The sequence below is a fragment of the Pteropus vampyrus genome, unplaced genomic scaffold, assembly GCF_000151845.1.
Source record: "Pteropus vampyrus isolate Shadow unplaced genomic scaffold, Pvam_2.0 Scaffold140, whole genome shotgun sequence".
Lineage (NCBI taxonomy): Eukaryota > Metazoa > Chordata > Mammalia > Chiroptera > Pteropodidae > Pteropus > Pteropus vampyrus.
The window spans coordinates 2750481-2770258 of NW_011888921.1; the positions used below are offsets into that span (position 1 = coordinate 2750481).

Below are 19778 nucleotides of genomic sequence, written 5' to 3' on the forward strand. Positions count from 1 at the left end.
TAAGCATAAAAAAAGTGTTCAATACTAGTGGATTTGTCTAAACTGTGGTTTCCTAGAGACTATTTCACAAATCTACATTGCTAATCTATCTGCTCTGGACAGCAGTGATATGCTTTTTCATTTAATATTTATCAAAGTAATGCATACTATAATAAGTCAAACAGCACTTCTAGGCTTATAAAGGAAAACTACAGAAATCCCCACTCTTGATTTTGATTCCCCCAAAGCACTCATCAAATCCTTCAGCTGTTTCTTCTAATATTTACCTCTTCAAAACATGCTTATACTATCCTACCTTGATATTATGGTTACAGATATTTTCTAATTTTTTTTTTAACTGTAGAAGATACTTGTCTCTTATACCACTGCCTACCCATTTCCTTTGCTGTCTCCACCCTGTTTTTAAAAAATTTATAAACATTTGATATAAACTATATTAAATTATAACTATATAAACACTATTCGCAGCTGAACCATATACTGTATTATGATTATTTTCTTGTACAACTTCTTGCTTTTCAAGGGTTAACAACTGCTTTGTTTTCTTGGTTTCTCTTTTCTTTGTTTTCCTATATTATCTATCAATTTAGCTAGCTCTACAACAAAAGTATAAATCTCCTAATACACACGAACACATCAACTTATTCATCAAGCCTGTTTCCCTCTCTCTTGGAAATACTCTTATTTTATCCTGCTCCAGTCTGAACAGGTAGCTCTCTAAAAGCTGCCGTTTGACTGTCATTCTGGGACTGTCCCCTTATCATCATTTTGACAATCTCTGTTAATCTTTTTCCTGGGTCAGAACTTATTTTCTGAATCTCATATTGTTCCTTCATTTACCTTCTCATTTAGTGAAGCATATAAATCCTCCAGTAGAATTGAGAAAAGATATGGGAGAATAAATTTTTGAGCTCTCACGTGTTTGAGAACATGTCTTTATTCTGCCTTAGGACTCGAATGGTAGTTTGGCAGGGCACAGAATTTTCTAGATTAGAAATTATTTCCCCAGAATTTTCAAGGCATTACTCCATAGCTCCATCTGTTGTTGGTAACATTCTTTTATACATGGTCTGTTTTTTCTCTCTAGCAGCTCTTAATATATTTGTATCTGCAGAGTTCTATAATTTTATGAAGCACTAAGTGTAGTTCTTTCCTCATTTACTAGGTATTAGATTTATCTGGATAGTCACACCCTACTAGTCTATGAAATTTTCCTTCGTAGTACTTTACTGGATAACTTTCTGCCTTTCGCTTTATTTTTCCTTTCTGAAATTTTATTATTCAGTACAGAATCTCATAGACTAATACCCTGTCATCTCTTTGACTTTTCATCCCACTCTCTGAGATTTCTTAGCTTATAGTCTATTCTTGTTGAATTTTTAAAATTTCTGCTATAATATTTTTAATTTCCAAAAGTTTCCTTTTTCAGTCTTTTCTTGTTTCATTCATAAAATATCCCTCCTCTTACCTCTGAGGATATTAATTTTTAAGTTGTTCCCTGTTTCCCAGCACTGGGTTTGTTCTATCAGGTTCCTTTTGTCTCTATTTTGATGTCTATTACATTGGACCACAGTTTCCCTCAACTATCTGGTGATCCTTGATTGTTTGTGGGACACTAAAATACTGATTGAAAATGGTGTGGATGGGTGGTCACAGCCTTTCAACTAATGGGATGCACTGTAGGGTGATCAAGCAGAGAGATCTGGCTATTTTATTCAGAGACTCCGTAATGTAACTCCAAGTTTTTTCTCTTAGGCAAGACAGTATCCCAGAAGATGCCTCCTCCTACCTCCTACTTTGGGAACAAGCAAGACTGCTAGTGCTTTGAAAAATAACCACAGATAGAGATTTAGAGGCCTCCACATTTTACTTAATTTCCTTCTCTTTATTCTGTTGTCTCCTCTACTCTCATCTGTGCTAGAGTTTAATCTGGTTCAACCACTCATTGTAGAGTAAGCCTCTTAGACTCCTTCCCCTCCTCTGTTCAGCCAGGAATTTACAGGATACACTGCTCCTTTAAATTTTTTAAATCCATTCTGGGTTTTTCTTGGCACCACCCCACATACCTGCCTTCAAAGATATTGGAGGCCTCTAGACCCAAGATGTCTAAGGTTCTATGGTATGTGAAGTGATCTGATTCTTAACCCCATTCTCCCCACGAAAGGTTTAGGTTTCAGATTTCTTCTAAGATAGTTTACCATTCACCTTATACAATCATTTTCAAGCTTCCATTTTGTGAACATTTCTTATCTGCTGTCTCTTCTCTCCAGTTCTTTTAAAATTTTTCTTTTTATCCATTTACTGTCATTATAGTAGGGTTATGGGAGGGATTAGAGAATTAAAGAGGTGCTCAAACTGAAAGCCTGTCTTTTTGTTTAAATTCAGCATATCTCAAACTTGTTTCATGAAACACTAATCTCAAAAAATGTTTCATAAAAATATCTTTTTCTACAATACAAACCAGTATAATAAAGGCTCTGAGCTTAGCACCCAGTGCTTGGTAGCACCCAATTAAAATTTGATTGATTCCAAAATTAATAAAGCCATAATTAAATGGATCTAGCATGTATTTCAAGAAGTACTCCATTAAGAAATGCCTGAAAAGATACTTTTTATAAAGTACATCAATTATAAACTATTAGCCAGAATTAATGTCCATTCCAAGAATAAAAGGTTAAAATTTTTAAAAGTAGTAAATTCAGTTATCTAGTATAACTAAAAAATGAAAGTGATATTTCCTTAATAGATCTTCCAAAAGGTATGCTAACCTTTTACAATTTTCAAGTGAGCCAACATCATCTTCATTAAATAAAAGTATGAAATTAAACAATTTATATAATTTTCCTAGAGTCACAGATGATTTAATGGAAAAACCAGTACAAAACCCAAGGGGCCTACTTCCAATAAAATTGTCTACTAGGACTACTAACTTTTAACTAATGTTATATTAATATTTTCCAATCCAGATAAAAAGTTCACAATGTCATTAATTTATATATAACATAAAAATAACTTCAGGTAGAAAGTCATATATAAATGTTCAAAGAACAGCCTCTTCCTGCTTCAAAAAACTTGAAGAAATTAAAGAAGCTAAAACTGGGTTCTTCTAAAACTTAACCATGCAATTCTAGGTTAAGAGACAGACAACACTTCCTCAAGAAGTTCTTTTATAAAAAGAAATTTAAATTATCTCTAGGACATTACGGTTCCTGTTCTGTGTAACTAGGTAAATCTAAAGATGTATTTAATTTGCACAACTTCTCACTACCTACCTCCACCTTAATTTAACTGTCTCTTATTTCTTGTTTAGTCATCGAATGCCTACATTTAAGGATCCAAGGTTCCATCTCTCTTGCATGATAGGCTCATTACTGTCCCTGAACTCTAAGACAATTACAAGTAACATAGATATTCTTAGTCATCGTCTTCTTCCTCTTCCTCTTCTTCTTCCTCTTCCTCTTCCTCTTCTTCTTCTTCTTCTTCTTTTTTTTTTTTAGGCAAGGCAACCCTTGGTTAACCTCACAGATTGTAAGGATCTTGTCAGCTTACAATCCCTTATTTTTTATTTTTTTACACCTACAGCACTCGGTCTTCCTAGGGGGTGTCCCATCCAAGTACCAACCAGGCCCGACCCTGCTTAGTTTCCGAGATCAGACAGTATCAGGCTTGTTCAGTGTGGTATGGCCGTAGTTTCTTAGTCTTCTAAAGAGGTCATTTGTTAATAATATCTAAGAAACCTCAGAAGAAATTTAAAAATTAAAGGTTAAAATTCTGTAAGGTTCTATTCTTCTAGCTATGGTTCATGAACTTTAGCCTGTTAAAAAAAGACTGACACCTGTCACATTTCTAAATGTAAGGCAAAATAATCAAGGTTAATTGGTTTATGAAGTAGGGAGCAGATATTATACTATCAATAATAGAGTTAATTTTATATTAAAAATTATTTTTTGGCTCAAAAGTGCATCTAAACAGGAGCCACCAGAATAAGGCAATAATTTGAGTTATAAAAGTTGCAAAGAACCATAAAGTGAGAGGGTTAAGGTGGGTAACATTAACAATATCATGCTTTAGTATTATTCTGTAGTGAGAAGAGGCATTGGATATAGAGCCAGAACACTGGATCAAATTGTGGCTGCTCCAATTGTTAGCTGAGTAATCTTAGCCAAGATATTTAGCCTATTAAAATTTTTTTTAAGTTTATGATTATGAACGATTTTGAACATTCCATAAAGTACAAAAGTTACACCTACAGAGTAGGTTTAATGTTACCATTTGGCCATTTTTACTTTATATTAATCTCTTTGTCTCCTTCCTTGACTAGAGGAAACAACTTTCTTGAAACTGGTGGCATCCAAGTTTGTTTACTGTTTATTACATCTATTGATTAGTTACTTTTTATTATTAGGGAGTTGTAGCCAAGGGCAATCAAAAAACAAGTACTTAATAACCATTAACTGGAAATGGTTTGTATAATAAACTGGAAAATGTCTCACAGAAAACACAATTACCGCCCACAAGAAACTTAAAACCTTAGTAGAAAAAAATACAAAATGAGACAACATACTGTATTTCACTGAAGTTAACTGTAAGTCCTTGAATTAGGTTATGTACCACTATGGAAGGAAAATAGCCTATTAAATTCTAATAGTACACGTCTTTTAATTACAGAAAATTCAAATACAAAAGTAGAGAGCATAGCAAAATGAAACCCTGTACTACCCATATCCCAACCTTCACAATTATTAATTCATGTCCAATGTTAATTTATCTATTACCTTCTCAAGATCTTTTTAAAACAAATTCTGGAGATCATATCATTTAATGCATAAATATTTCAGTGTATAACTAACTCTACGAGGTAAGTGCTCCTTGGAGAAAAAAATCCTTACTACCATATCATAAGTAAAAAAACAAATTAAAAAAACTCCAATAATTCCTTAATATCAAATACCCAATGATCAATTTTCCTAATTGTCCATAAAGTTATATTTTTTACCTTCTTTTTACAACATGTTAGAATATGGATCCAAATAAACTGAACTAAATAAAATTAGTTTATAAAATGCTGTTATTCAAATTCTATAATTCCATCTTCAATTATTTGCTGAAATACTTCTAAAAAATTTAACTCTCCTTTATTATCTATTCGATTATCCTGACGCATAGTTTATTTAGGAAAGGCAAGATAGATGTTTGGATCTTTCCTTTCATAAATAAACATCATTTAATCTTTTTCGGCAATAAATATTATATCTGATCCTAGAGTTCCCAAGCAAATGTACCTGTTTTCAAAATTAGTTAACTTTCTAGCATCTTCCAAAATGGACCAATTAGTTTTTATGTTTATTTAAACCTGAGTAATTTTCATTAAACATTCATAAACAGAAGCTAATTATTTCATCAGGTAAATAACCTATTTTGATGTATTAAACTCCCCAAGTAAAAAGCAATATCATAGAAAAACTAACTAAATGGATAATAAATAAGTACCAAGTACCCCTCAAATGAATCCAAACTCATTCAGTTAAGACATTTCCACATAATTACCTAGTTATTAGTACTCTTATATCATCTACTCATAAAGTATAATGAGTATTTCTGCCTATCCTAACCAAACAAATGACTTCAGGCATCTTCACTTAAGTAGACAAGACATTACGTTACAGGCCTTTGACAATGTTAACCTGCTAGCAGGAATAATTTCTTTTTAAGAATTATAATTTAAAATTAGGTATTCAATATTAAATTAGTTTAGGATAGCCATTAAAAACCTGTTTAGTATTTCATATTCTGAATAGTAAAATAAATTATCAAATCCAAATAAATCAGATTCTCATAAATGGTCTTCACTACACTGAAGCACTTTAGGTTTAAGATTTGCCTATGTTTCTCAAGATATTCACTTAAAGAAAATTACAGAAGTCTTAAAATGAAGATTAACATAGTGACAAGTGGGCCAAATTATCTACAGGAAATCTAGTTAACATCATTTAATTTTCCTCTGCAATAAATATTATATCTGACCCTAGAGTTACCAAGCAAAGTCTATCCATAAAAAAAGTATGCTAATCTACAGCAATGTCTTAGAAAAATAAAGTTTGATATCTAAAGTTCTTTAAAAAAAAATAAAAATGCTCATCTAATCATGAGCAATCCTTTTAGTGCAATTTCACTTTAATAGTACATTATCAAAGAAAGAATATTAATCTGTAAATCTAGGGATCTATAAACCTAAGAAGATCATGTTAATTCCAATCAGAAAAAAAAAACCTAACAACCAAACTTAGTATTCATAATTTATAAAAAAAATGAAACTGATTATCACTTACTTTCAAGAACAATGAATTCATTGTTTCTATCTATAAAGAGAAATTCATTGTAACCTAGCCTGGAAATTAAATGCTTACAAACAGTTCATAGTAAGTTGTTCTTTAGAATAGAATAAACAGCCTGAGCTCCCAGGAGGAGTTACAAAACACTACTGTGCCATTTTTCTCAGGCCCTGCCACAAACATTTCCTGTATAGAACTATGTACTAGATAAGAACAAAAGACGGGAATATTTAACTGTTCACATAGATAAATATGTAGGAGGTGCTTTATTTCCAAAGTTTCAAATTAGAAGTATGATTAGAGGCCAAACCACAACTTCCTCTGGGAACTGTGAATTAACTTCTCAGTCACAGACTTCCCTTGCTACAGCTTACAGTTACTGGTCCACAAGGTATTTTATCCCATCTCCCCTAAAATCTTCTGCACTAAATGGAATAAGACCACAATGTAGGTTGCTAACCACCAAGTAGTTGAAATGGAATAAGACCACAATGTAGGTTGCTAACCACCAAGACGTATTTTCTTCTTCACTCACTCACTCACTCACTCACTCACTCACTCACTCACTCGTTCTCCTCTTCTTTTCCTCCAAGCTGAGCATAAAAACAAAAAGTGCAGGGAACAGCACAAATAACTCCATGAAAGCAGTTAATGTAGGACTGAGCACAATGTAAAGAGCTCAGCATGACTGTTTTCCAAACCAAAATGTTACTAAGAATTTTGGCACAAACATTAAAGTCAACAAAAAAAGCAGAGAACAAAAGTAAAAAGGCACTTACTATGTATCTTCAAGTCATAAAGCTTTGCCCTTAACAGATCTTCTCCTATGACTTTTTTTCTGTAAACATCAAAAAATAGGTGAGATAATTAAGCGAAAATTGTCATTTTGCCCATTTATTTTCAATTCACTACCCACCAAAATAAAATCTATTAGGCACTGAGTTTTAAATTCTAGCAAAGCAAGCATGACCAGTTGCCCCTCCCCACTCTTAATGACTTACAATGGAGGGTTCACTACCAAGAAACAAAATACCTACCACTGCAATCCTTTTCTCTAGAACTGGTAGGATATATCAGAAAGAAAGGAGGTCAGGGTTTCACTACTTCAGAAGAGAGAGGAAACACTGAATGGATATTGTCAAAGTGCTGGAGAAACTATTCAGCCATATGCAGTAAACATAAGACTGAATAAGAGAAATGCCAAAAATATCCAAAAGACTTCAAAAAGAACGTACTATAAATATCCAATAGCCGGCAGGTTTTCCACCTTGGGAGAAATCACTAAGGGTCTGACTTGGGACAAAACCAAATTATTATTTTTTATGTTATTTCCGTATACCATCCCCCTACCATAAATCCCTAAAAAAAAAAAAGCAATTAAATCTGTGGATTACCTCAGCAATGTTAGACCCACTGAATGAACTTGGTATATAAACTCTCAAGCAAGAGCCAAGAGAACTGGGGTAATTCTAAGAAAGCACAAAAATACATATACATGACATGGTCACAGTCAGTGACAGAAGCTACATTAAGTATGAAGATGGCAAAAGGGATTTCTTCATTATGCCATGTGCTACTATCATGTAAACATAATTGCATGAATCAAAGCTAAGATAGTTAAAAGCAAATGTAAATAAAATTTGCTCTAATGCAGTTAATTTAGGTTTGTGGGTGGGCTCTTATAGTGGGTGTTTCATGAATCCCTTAAAAATCATATACAAAGTTGTCTGTAATTATGTTTTATAACATGTTTTTCTGGAAGAAGGTGTCTACAGCTTTTTTTAGATTCTCAAAGAAGTCTATAACTTCCCAAAAGTGAAGATAAAAAGAACTACAGTGTTTTAAATCATTGGCATGATTCAATAAATTTCAAGAACTATTGTCAACTATTTGGTAACTAAATAAATTTACTCTTTTAAGAAATTAGTATTCTGATAAAATGTCCTAATGAGTTATAGATTTAATTATGAATCTGACAATATATTGACTTAAGAATACAACTTTTGGACAGCTGTAAATATATTTCAGATCAAAATGGGCTTAAATTTTAAATGTACTAGTACTAGTTAAATATTAATAATAAATTAATTTCCAGTATATTACTAACTCAAATTAGTTAGAAAAATGTTAAAACCTGTTAAACTCAAGTACTGAGCACTGCATTTCTAATTGTTTTAATAAGAGCAATTAAAGAAATGAATCTAAACATGTTTAAAGATTTTTTAAACAAATATTTGTTATAGTTGGTAACAAGTGTGGGCTATAATACAAAGAAGCAAAATAAGAAAGATAATAGTTTGAATTATAACTGTCTCATGAAGAATGGTGAGCTATATTATTTGTTTTTTCCTACTTTTTGTCCAGTGATGCTCAAAATGTAGTCTGTGTGCTGTGCTTACCTGTTATTATTGGTTTGTGATACATACAAAAATGAGTAAGCATTCAGAAAAATTTACAGAAATTTTACACTGCTCTAAAATTTTTATTTTACAAATATATCAATCTAAAACTGATCCTACGCCCCAAAAAACTCTAAAAAAAAAAAAACAATAGAACTCAAATTATATTCTCAGATTTCAGCTGATCCTTCCTTAAATTATCAAGTATGTGCTTTAAAAGAAGTAATTAAAATACATTTAAACCTGACATTTTTTAAAAAAGTACTCATTTCTTTTACTACACATTTGGTTCTACACATTTGGATTCCAATTCTAAAGTTCATCACTAACCTCACACAGCTTTTAGAATGTTCATGACAGGAGAGCTGTTTCTTGAAAGAATTTTCATTTTTCTTATGTTTTGTTTCTCTCAACTGTCTTACTTGAACCTAGGAGAAAAGTAAAATCACCCATTTAGAGTGATAGTCTAGCATCACAAATGATAACCTATCAATTATCCCCTGAAAAGATAAAAAATTAAAGAAACACAATTATCTGAATAAAAGTGTAGCCCAAACACATATGCTTATTCATTCAAGCATGCTAAACCATATATTTAAAACAAACTCTGGGGAAACAAAATAGTGAGATAGGCCTGTAAACAGACTAAGTGCTCATATCAGATATATGAGCACAAATCTGCATATACATTAATGACTGAGAAACTAATTCTGGAGACTTTAATGAGCAGATAATTTATAAGGTGGTCTTAAAGAATGAGTTAGAATTTGTCTAAGAAAAAATACTCTAAATTAAGGAAAAAGTACAAAAGCCAGTGCAGATGGGGAAGATTAGTAGAATATGAAGTTGATGTTAACTATTTGGACGAGATTATAAAGGGCCTCAAATTAAGAAAATAATTCTATAGGAATCAGAGAATATATGACGTTTTTAAATCAAGTGAATGAGATGATCGAATTTATTTTTTAGGATAACTTTGGTGGTGATGTGAAGAATGAGGAGAGACTATAAAAGCCAGGAAAACAGAAAAAAGCTCTTACAGTATGTAGTCTAGATCTACACTGTCTGATAGTCACTAGCCACACATGGGTATTGAACACTTGAAATATGGCTCGTCTGAATTGGATATACTGTAAGGACTGAGCACAATGTAAAGAGCTCAGCATGACTATGTAAAAAGACTTAGAACAATAACAAAAAAGATAAACTCTCAATAGTTCTTTAAAAATAATACGTTTTGAAATAATACATGTTAGCTTAAATTATATTATAAAAATCTGTTTTAACTGTTTCTTTTTACTCTTAATATGGCTACTAAAAGTTTTAAATCATAGAGGGGCTTATAGTATTATTTCTATAGGCAGAACCGGTCTAGATGATAGCACAAGGGCCTACAAAGAGTTAATAGCAGAAGAATGAAGAAGGAACAAATTTAGGCACATTGAGCAGACAAAGAGGCATTGATTGGGTGTAGAAAGAAAAAAATGGAAAACTCCTAGAAGATTTTTCGATTTGTTAATGTTTAGATTCCTTTGGTATTATGGATGGAGATGTCCAAAATGTGGCTGAAAATGCAAATCTGGTTCTAAGGAAAAAGATCTAGGCTAGTGACAGAATTTTAGAAGCCATACAAAATATAGACAGCATTAAAAGCTACTGAAGTAGTTGAGAAGCCTTAGGGGGAAAGTAATACCAAGAGAATTGAAAAGACGATCTTATGAGGAGCCCCAATGATTTAAGAAAAGGTAAAGAGGCAGGGAGATGGCAAAGAAGATTGTAAAAGGTCAAATAAGTAAAATGTAACACACACACACACACACACATATGTACATTATATACAGTAAAATGTAACACATACATACATACATACAAAGAATACATACCCATAAGAGAAGTATGTCCTGGAAGCCAAGGGAAATAAAGGTACTCGACAGCATTACATGCAGAAACCATAGGACTGGCCAGTCAGATTATTCTGGCTTAATGAGGGCAGTTTTAGTAAAAGAAAATGATGGAAGTGACAGACTCAATGGAACTAAGAATTGACAGAAAATGGAGTAAGCAAGTGTAGATGTCTCATTCAAGTTTAGTTGTAAAAGGAAAAGGATAATAAAGTGAAGATTCAAAAGAAGCAAAGGTCAAAGGAAGATATTTTGAGTATACGGATAACATCACATAAAAGAAGTACCTTTTAAGTTTGACAAAATTAGATTAACAGTGTACCGAACTTTTAAGTACAAACTCTATTAAATAAAACAAATTTTTATTCCAGCAATGGAACAAAGTTTCACATGAAACAACAGAAAAATGTCTGGAAGTTAATACATGCAAATGAATCTTTAGCAAAAAACATATATAGTCTAGAAAAATATGGAACATGTCTTTCAGAAAAGTCATGCTTTAATTTTGATTATAATATACGCATTTATATCTTTTCTCCAAAATATATGCTAATTTGCATAGATGTCCAGAGTTATACAATTATAAGCAGCAAAATAATTTTTCATGTCATTTTATTTGAATTGCCGTCTTATTTGTACATCTGTTAAAAATATATCAAGACAAATTATAAATACCTATAATGAGAACATCTAATGCTTAAATAGTTGTATACTGCTTTTATGTCCCTTTCTACTCACACAGACAGCAAACAAGCTGTCATGAACTTATAGTGCTAACTGGGAAGTTTGTTTTTTCCATCAATGGCATCATATATGTATGTATTAAGTATTCTTATTTTTAGCTATATATCATTTGTGACTTGTAAGAGATACCCCAAGAAATCTCTTTCTCATACATTTTACTTAACTATTTACTCTTCTATTTTCACTTTTTACTCATTAACTCAGGAATATGTTTCTATTTCTTTTTTCTTCTTTTATCTGTAAGCCAAAAGTAAATGTGAATACAAATCATAATCATGGTTAATAATAATTAACAAAAATGAGGTATGTATAGTGTGTGCATCTATAGTGTAATTATAATTATAGTGTAATTAGAATTAAACATTACAATAAAACTATACTTTTAATTAAAGAATAAAATCGTCTGTCCATTCTAACTTTGAAACTGTAAGAAGTCCCGCTCAAGATCTACACAAACCCCCTTATCCTTCTCCAATTAAACTCATTCTCTTTCAAGCACCAGAATTTAAGAACAAAGATACTATTTTATATTTAATTTTGTTGGCTTAATCTTCTCAACATTATGTTTTTTTTTTTAATAAAAACACACTTTTCAGGTATTTTGGACTTAAGTTTTTGTGAGGGTTAGTCTTTGATCTACTACTCCATTTCAAACATTTTTTAAATAGAAAAATATATTCAAAACACTATTCAACTAATTAATAAATATTTTTGAAATAGAAGTCCTCACACTAAAATTATTCTAAAAATTCAAATATTTTGTAATTAAGACTTAACGTGAAACTTCTTTTAGAGCATCAGAGCTCTAATACATTTTGTAAAAAAAACGTAAGCTGACCACCATTTTTTTCTTTAGGGAGCAAAGGAAAAAAAAGATTCAGAATTTCTGAGTCCTTGTATAAAAGTCTGGGCTATCATGCTGAGAAGGAATGATAATCACAAATTAAAGCTAAAGCTGAACAATTCACAAATTTACTCAAACTGGAAATCTTTTAAAGCAAAACTGAATTAAATTTATACCGTTCATGTTACAAAATAAAATCAAAATCTAAGCCTTACCTTAACACAACCTTCCAATGCACTGAATTTAAACACTGCCTGAAAAGGTTTTCGGTCAATAGGACATGAAGCCAGTGTCTGAAACAAATGATTAGCAAATTATAACTTTATATATGTTTTTTTAGAATAGATCAAAATTAAACTATAACAAATGCATTTATAAGTTTTCCACTGGAACAGGAAACAAAGATAATTTTTTCTTCAAAGATAAAATACTTTCCACCTGTATCATGCCACAAAGTAATAAATATCTTAAATTGGTTTAATTTTTTTCAAATATTTATTGAGCACCTACTGTTTGCTAGGTAAGTTAAATACAATGACAAAGAGAGATACCATCTCTGTTATCAAGATAATAACTATTAGGACCTGCTTGTCCAATTGAGTACTACTGGTATAATGAGAGCTAGGCTGAAATCAACAGCTCTGTGAATCTAAAGCACGTGGGCAACTCTAAATCAGCTGTTAAAAAAAACAAAAAAAAACCTCGCACAGGTCCTTTACAGGTTTTTATATTTTATGACTTAGTGTTTTCTTCCAAAATTATTTTGAATAGGCAGTTAAACCAGCAATAAAATTTTTTAAAGATAATGGAGAAAATAAAGGATTCCTTCACTTCTCCCCTAACCACCTAGTTGGACTCTCCAAAAGTAGATTCATATGTATCTTTTGGAGATATCCAATGCATACGCATATATATGCATCTTTTTAATATAAAATATAATTCATACGCTAAACTCGATAGTTTTTCTCTTAATTATATACCTTAGATTAGTTTGTATTACTATTTCAGAGCTGCTCCATTCTTAATGGAATGGTATGCTGTAAGTTTTAATTTTACATTTCCTTTTATGAGTTAGGTTAAGCATATTTTCATATTTTTAATAGCTTTTCAAAGTTGTTTTTTTATAAAAACTGTCTATTCATGCCCTTTGCCTCATTTTTTTTTTTTTTACTAGGTTGTTGGTCTTTTCCCAATTGAATTGTAATTCTTTACAGATTAAGGAAAATTATCTTTCGATCACTCTGTGATTCTAAATCCACTTCATCCTGATGTAAACGTATTTCCTATACTTTCAAAATTAATGTACATCAACTATAATTAAGAGTTCCTCTGATACTACTGTTAAATATTTGTATAGAAATGAGTTTATATTATTTAAACTGTTTAAGATGTAGTATGTTGTCTACTAGGGTAGGAGAGGATATTCTGTAGCCTATGAAGCACTGAAAGGTGCTATTAATACCTGTGGTTTAATAATATCAAAATAATTCAAAGAGTAAAACAGGATTTTCACAATTTAATAGCAATAATCTAAAAGACCACAAGATGGTAATGGAGTTTTCATAAATCATCTTATATTCTCTAGTGAAGAAACGTGATATTTGCCTTTCTGGATCAGGCACATAATCAAGATATGCTTAGCCAAGTACAGGCAGATCAGACTGTGTGTAGCCCCTGATCATATAATACATTTTCACAAAGCTCAAGAGTCACTTTGGGAGTAGCCAAAATATAAATTGAATTACTTTTACTACTCTGCTAAAGTTAAGTAAGTAGGCCTTAATAAAATCCTTTACCACATCTGAATTAGGAAATGTGACCTTATTATATATTGAATCATTTCAGACTGGTAGAAGCCAGCTTGGCTTACTTCCAAATACTATGGATTTAGGATGCTATTACTTTCCTTACAGAAAATTTGACCTTAAGAAGCTTTACTACAAGCAGCAACAAAGCTATCCACATCTTTCTGATAATGCAATACAAATAGCAATTCTAGTTCAAAGAACTCAGCATTGTAACTATGTGATTGTTGTTTATTTACCACATTAGCATGTACTATATGTAATTTCTTAGTCTAGAAGTTATATTAATACATCTATAATTCAACAGAATATTTAAAAGTAAAAACTTTCAAGTATTTCTTATTTTTACCAAAGTTTCAAAATATGTTTTTATTTTTATTTTAAGGTAAATTTTGTAACACTTCTAAAAAAGATAAAACAATAATAAATGAAAATGTTTCCTTCAATGTTTTTTTAAAAAACTACTAAGACAGATGTGTAGAGGCTCTGGATTTACATTCTACTTTTATATCTTGTGCTTTTGTGTAACCCTGAGAAAGTTATATAGCCTCTCTGCTTCAGTTACCTTATTAGTGAAAATGGGGATAATAAGACTAATTTCTAAGTTTTTTATGAGAAATAAAGGAATTAATAATATTTTAACAGTGTGTGGCATAGACTATTGTGTAGTCTTCTAACCATCAACTAGCTTCACTGTACTAACAATAAAAAAGCCTAGTTACATTAACAAAAAGATAACCCACAATACGATGTATATATACATGTTAGAGACATGAGTTCTTAGTGACTTTTTGTTGGAATTTGCAAAGTGCATGACATATGGAAATTAAATTATATCATTTTATTATATCTCTTTCAATACGCAACACTTACTAAGATCCAAAGAAAGCCACTGTTTGTGTTCAAGAAATGTATTCTATATCAGATGCATTGAGTCTTTCAAAAACTCTGAAATTATACAGTCCCATTTTCTTCTTTATTAAACTTCCTCTGTTGACATCAGCTAAATGGCAGTCTTTCCTTTACGATGTTCAAACTGACAGTTTTAACCTGAGCCATTCCATTTGATCAGTTTCAAATAATGGGGTTCTGAGTAAGATTTTGTTTTTGTTCTTTTTTCCTTAAGCGTAATTGCCATAGATTTGTCTAAGGTTTCATTTGAAGAAAGGGTTCCACTACTATTACAAAAAGAAAGAAAACATAAAAAATAAAAAAGTAGTAGCTGGAAAACCATTGCTATATAGTATCAAATCTTCATAGTTCCTAAAAAAAATCGAGTTAACACTAGAAAATAAGTTAACAGATTTTCTCTGGCTCAGACCCAGTTATTAGAAAAATTTCTTAAAACCCATTTATTCTCTCTGAGTTAACAAAAGCATAGCTCAGAAAACAAGTTACCTAGAAAAGACAAAAGTAGTCTGAACTGACTACTGAGAAATTACATCTATTTCTGACCTTAGAACAGTTTAGCAAAGTATTTCAAAGTGGAAACAAAAGAAATTCAGTTGTTCTGAATTAAGTCTTTACAGCATACTTCAATAAATTAAAATATTTTTTAAAATTAAGTAGACCTTTAATTTTTTGTTAATGTATACTACAAGTATGAAGCTTTTTAAAACCATGCCAATGTTCAAAGACACCATCTGTTAATAGACAGTAAAGCATAAAATTACACATAACGTGATGATCGAATAGCTATAATAGAAAAGTTTTACAAATAGATTTTTAAAAATGGTTTGTACTAGCCTAATTTTAAGGCATTCATCCTTATAGCCAGTAGATAAAGTCTCAAAGACATTTTATCTCACAGTTTGTGTCACTAAACTAAGTTAGTTTTTAAGTTGTGTGGTTTAGAAAATTCACATTTAAAACCAATGTAGAAAAAATTTTAATATACCCATTCTGCTTAAAAATGTGATTTTAGTTTTGTAGAAAATTACCCCAAATTTTGTTTTCCTTATATACAACAGATAAAAATACCCCTTGATTATTCGCCATTTTGATTCCTTATATACAACAAAAATACCCTTCATTACTCACCTATTTAAATCAATATGGCTTTCATTTTGATAATTTTTAAAGTATCTAATTTAGTTTTATAATCAAAATACTCCATATCACCATTCGACTTTGTGATACAGCTACAAAATGTAATAGAATCTGATCACTGCTTTACAATGTAATGTGTATTCAACAGAGCGTACATTTTACTGTGACTGCTCTGTACTAAGGTTATGACAGTTAAGGAGGCAATTTTGATAGGAAAAAAAATTTTCCTAATGATTTCAGTAAAACATACCCTAGTATTCTGAAGCGTTGTAAATTCCCAGCTCAGACAAACCCATATTTAAATATAAGAACAGGAAACCTTCCTTATTTGGGAATTCAGGATTCTTGATTTCTAATATTTCTTGCTTCCTGCTGCTGCTCTATCCTCAATCACAAAGGCTGCCTACAGATAGCCCCTCCTAGAGAGAGAGAAGGAAGTGTTAAAGGTAAGTGCTTAAAGACTAAATCCCAATACAAATGCTTACAGGTAGGTTTGTCTGTTTATGGGAATCTTTAGAACAGAATCTATCCCTCCTAACAAATAGAGCACATTACATAAAACTGTAGTTCAAAATCAAATAAAGATCATTTAGGAATGCATACCATTAGAGGTTGATGCTTATTTTAAAGTTATTCACCAGGACCAATCTTTTCACGTTGGTAGTTCCAAGATACCTGGCCTGGACCTCCAAAGAAAGTGCTCACCTGTAGTCAGCCTATATGTTCCCTATCACACTTAACCAGTTCTTTTAAGATAGTCCTTGTCAATCCGTATTAGTGAAACTGGTTCTTTATAACAGCTTTCAGGAATGTATTCCTAAAGGACAAATGACTGTCAGTGATAAAATTAACACCAAGAAAGCATTTAACTATTCAAAGGGAATCTTTTCAATTTCTCAGATACATTACAACAGCTAGGTAGAATTACTTTTAATCTTAATTTCTTTTGACATTTAATATCTAAGACTTCTTTTCTAATATAAAAACAGAAAATTCTTAAACTAACTGTATAAATCATTTTATAAATTCTGACATTTAAAACTAGGCTATACAGAAATATACATTAATTTACCCAACTGTTAAAAATAGACTATTAAATGAAAATCTATTACATACATGTTTTAGGTAATGAGTGTTCAAAATGTAAAAAATATTCTTTGTTCTACCAACAGTTTTACCAAAGGATTAATCCACAAGGTAAAAACAATGGGTGATTTGGGAAAATTAGTCACAAATTCAAGTTCTGAAGGAGTCAGAATTAGCAACCTCTCACCCGATTTAAGGATGAAGACAGACAGCCCCAAATCACGTATTGCACAAGTTGTAAGAATTAAATGAAATAATGTATTTGAAAATGCTTTATAAATTATAAAGATAATGACTAATAGTGGTGCTCCACAGGTATATTTAAATTATTGTTCACAGAGATCTACGTAACTGAGAAATTTGTTTTAGTTCAGGAATAAAGAAAATTTAAATTTTAGTTTTGAAAAACTGAAAAAATCCAAATAAAACTTTGCTAAATTACACTAAAAAGTAATCTAATCAACAGAATGATGTGCAGATTTTTACTCACTGCATAAAGGAACATCTGCATATAAAATACATCAGTAGGCAAGATGTAAGTCAATTAGTCTTATTTTGATTTTTTGGTATGTATTAATTCAAAAATATACTCCTCACCTGTCTGCATTGAACACTGTTGTTTGATTTCTTCAAGAACTGTTATGTCACCACAGAAAGACTTTCTTCATTTCTAGTCTCATGAGAGAAAACATCTTTGCCAACTGTCCAATTTTGATTTCATTAACCTTACTTTCTCAAACTGAAGCTGTCAGCATTTGATATGAAATGGAAGACTGAGATAAATTGAGGGAAGATAATTCTCTTAAAGTAGGAAAGTTAATCACATTTCAATAATTAAAAGATAAGAATATTTTATATTTCTTAAAAGATAAAAGAACCCCAGTGGATATCAAGAACCTCCTAATCACATATATTACATACCCCTTTAAGTAGAGTTAAACTCTTGAATGCTTCAAACATAAAATGTTTCCGAGTTCTCAAACTATAACCTATGAAAGCCAAAATTTTAACCACTTCTTGGCAACATACCAAATAATAAATCCTCTTTTCTTAACCAGTGTATGTGTGAAGGGGGTATATTCTTATCTATAGAAGATCATAATTACAATCAATTGTCACTACCACAGCCATGTGTCAGACTTCGTCGCATTATCTACAGTCATGCACCGCTTAACAATGGGGACACAGTCTGAGAAATGCGTCGTTAGGCAATTGTGTCATTAGATGGTGTCAAAATTGTGCAAACATCATAGAGTTCACTTACACAAACCTAAAAGGTATAGCCTATTACACTTCTAGGCTCTATGGTATAATCTATTGCTCCGAGGCTATAAGACTATACAGCATGCTACTGCACAAAACAACGGAGATTAAATCAAGCACAAAAGAAAATGATACACTCATGAGACATGGTATACATAGATGTATGAGGCTGCTGTCGGTATAACACAGTATACTGTTTTACAGCAAACTTTTTTTTTTTTTTTTTTTGCGGGGGGCGGTATCCATGGGTAGGCATGAACCAGCAAACTTTTTTAATAGGTTGAAAGAGTGCATTCTAATATTTTGATAAAAAGTACAGTACAGTAAATCATAAACCAAGAACATAGTCATTTATTATCATTATCAAGTATTATGTACATAATTATATGTTCTATATTTTTATATGACTGGCAATGCAGGTTTATTTGTACCAACATCACCACAAACATGTGAGTAATGTGCTGTTCTATGACATTATGATGATTATGACTTCAAGGCAATAGGAATTTTTCAGCTTCATTATAATCTTATGGGACCACCATTGTAAATGCTGTCCGTAGTTGACTGAAATGTCATTATGTGGCACGTGACTGTACTTTAAAATGTGTGAAATCAGACAAAGTTAAACTCAGGTGAAAGTTAAAAACTGTGAATATGTTTCGCCTGTGATTCTGCTCACAGTATGGGTAAAATAAATAAGTAACTTTCTGAGTAGATGATAAACTACAGTGTATTGGCTCTATACACATTTTACCAGTCCAGAGGCCCTCTTTTGTTTAGTTTCAGATTCTCAGCTCTAATATTGATGATTTAACCAAAATTTCAAGTTTCTTTAAGTGTCAAGTCAAATACCATGTCTTTGTTTGGTTCAATATTCTACTTCTACATCATCATTAGTATTTTATAAACCAATATAGGCTTACCTATTATGAGTTCCTTGAAATTAAACATAGTCACAGTGGACATGCTTAACTTCATTTTGTTCTAGTGTCCTCAAAGGAAGGTAATTAGGCTATGGCCATGAACGCCACCACAGGTTCCATTATCCTGAATCTTTCTGACCTAGGTAAAGCGGATTCTTTGAAATACTTAGAGACTAAATTCAGTTATATCACTTTAAAGTCTTTACATGGCTTTTGTTTTAAATGACCAAGGAATCAAAATTTTAGAGCTTGAAGAGACTGAAACTAACTTTGACTTTGGATAAAGATACTTAAAAAGCATAAAAATTTTCAGAAATTGTGTCCAAAATAAATATACTAGATTACTATATATCTTAACTTTACTTCTTTCTTACAGAAGAGAACTTCTTCAATGCCTAAAATACTAAGGTGAAAGTAAATAAATTAGTCCTT

The 19778-nt window shown here is 31.3% G+C and overlaps 1 protein-coding gene and 1 pseudogene across 5 annotated transcripts in view; both read right to left on the minus strand.

The window, feature by feature from the left end:
• SCAF11 (SR-related CTD associated factor 11) overlaps positions 1–19778 on the minus strand; it is a 65727-nt gene that overhangs the window by 14695 nt on the left and 31254 nt on the right. For all 5 annotated transcript variants that reach the window (XM_023535445.1, XM_011368185.2, XM_011368184.2 and 2 more), the window contains 3 exons: positions 12436–12513; positions 9062–9159; positions 7112–7170 (listed from right to left, as the gene is read on the minus strand). In XM_023535445.1, the coding sequence (XP_023391213.1) occupies positions 7112–7170; positions 9062–9159; positions 12436–12513 (235 nt within the window). The remainder of the gene's footprint in view (positions 1–7111; positions 7171–9061; positions 9160–12435; positions 12514–19778) is intronic.
• LOC111744796 lies at positions 3574–3692 on the minus strand (annotated as a pseudogene).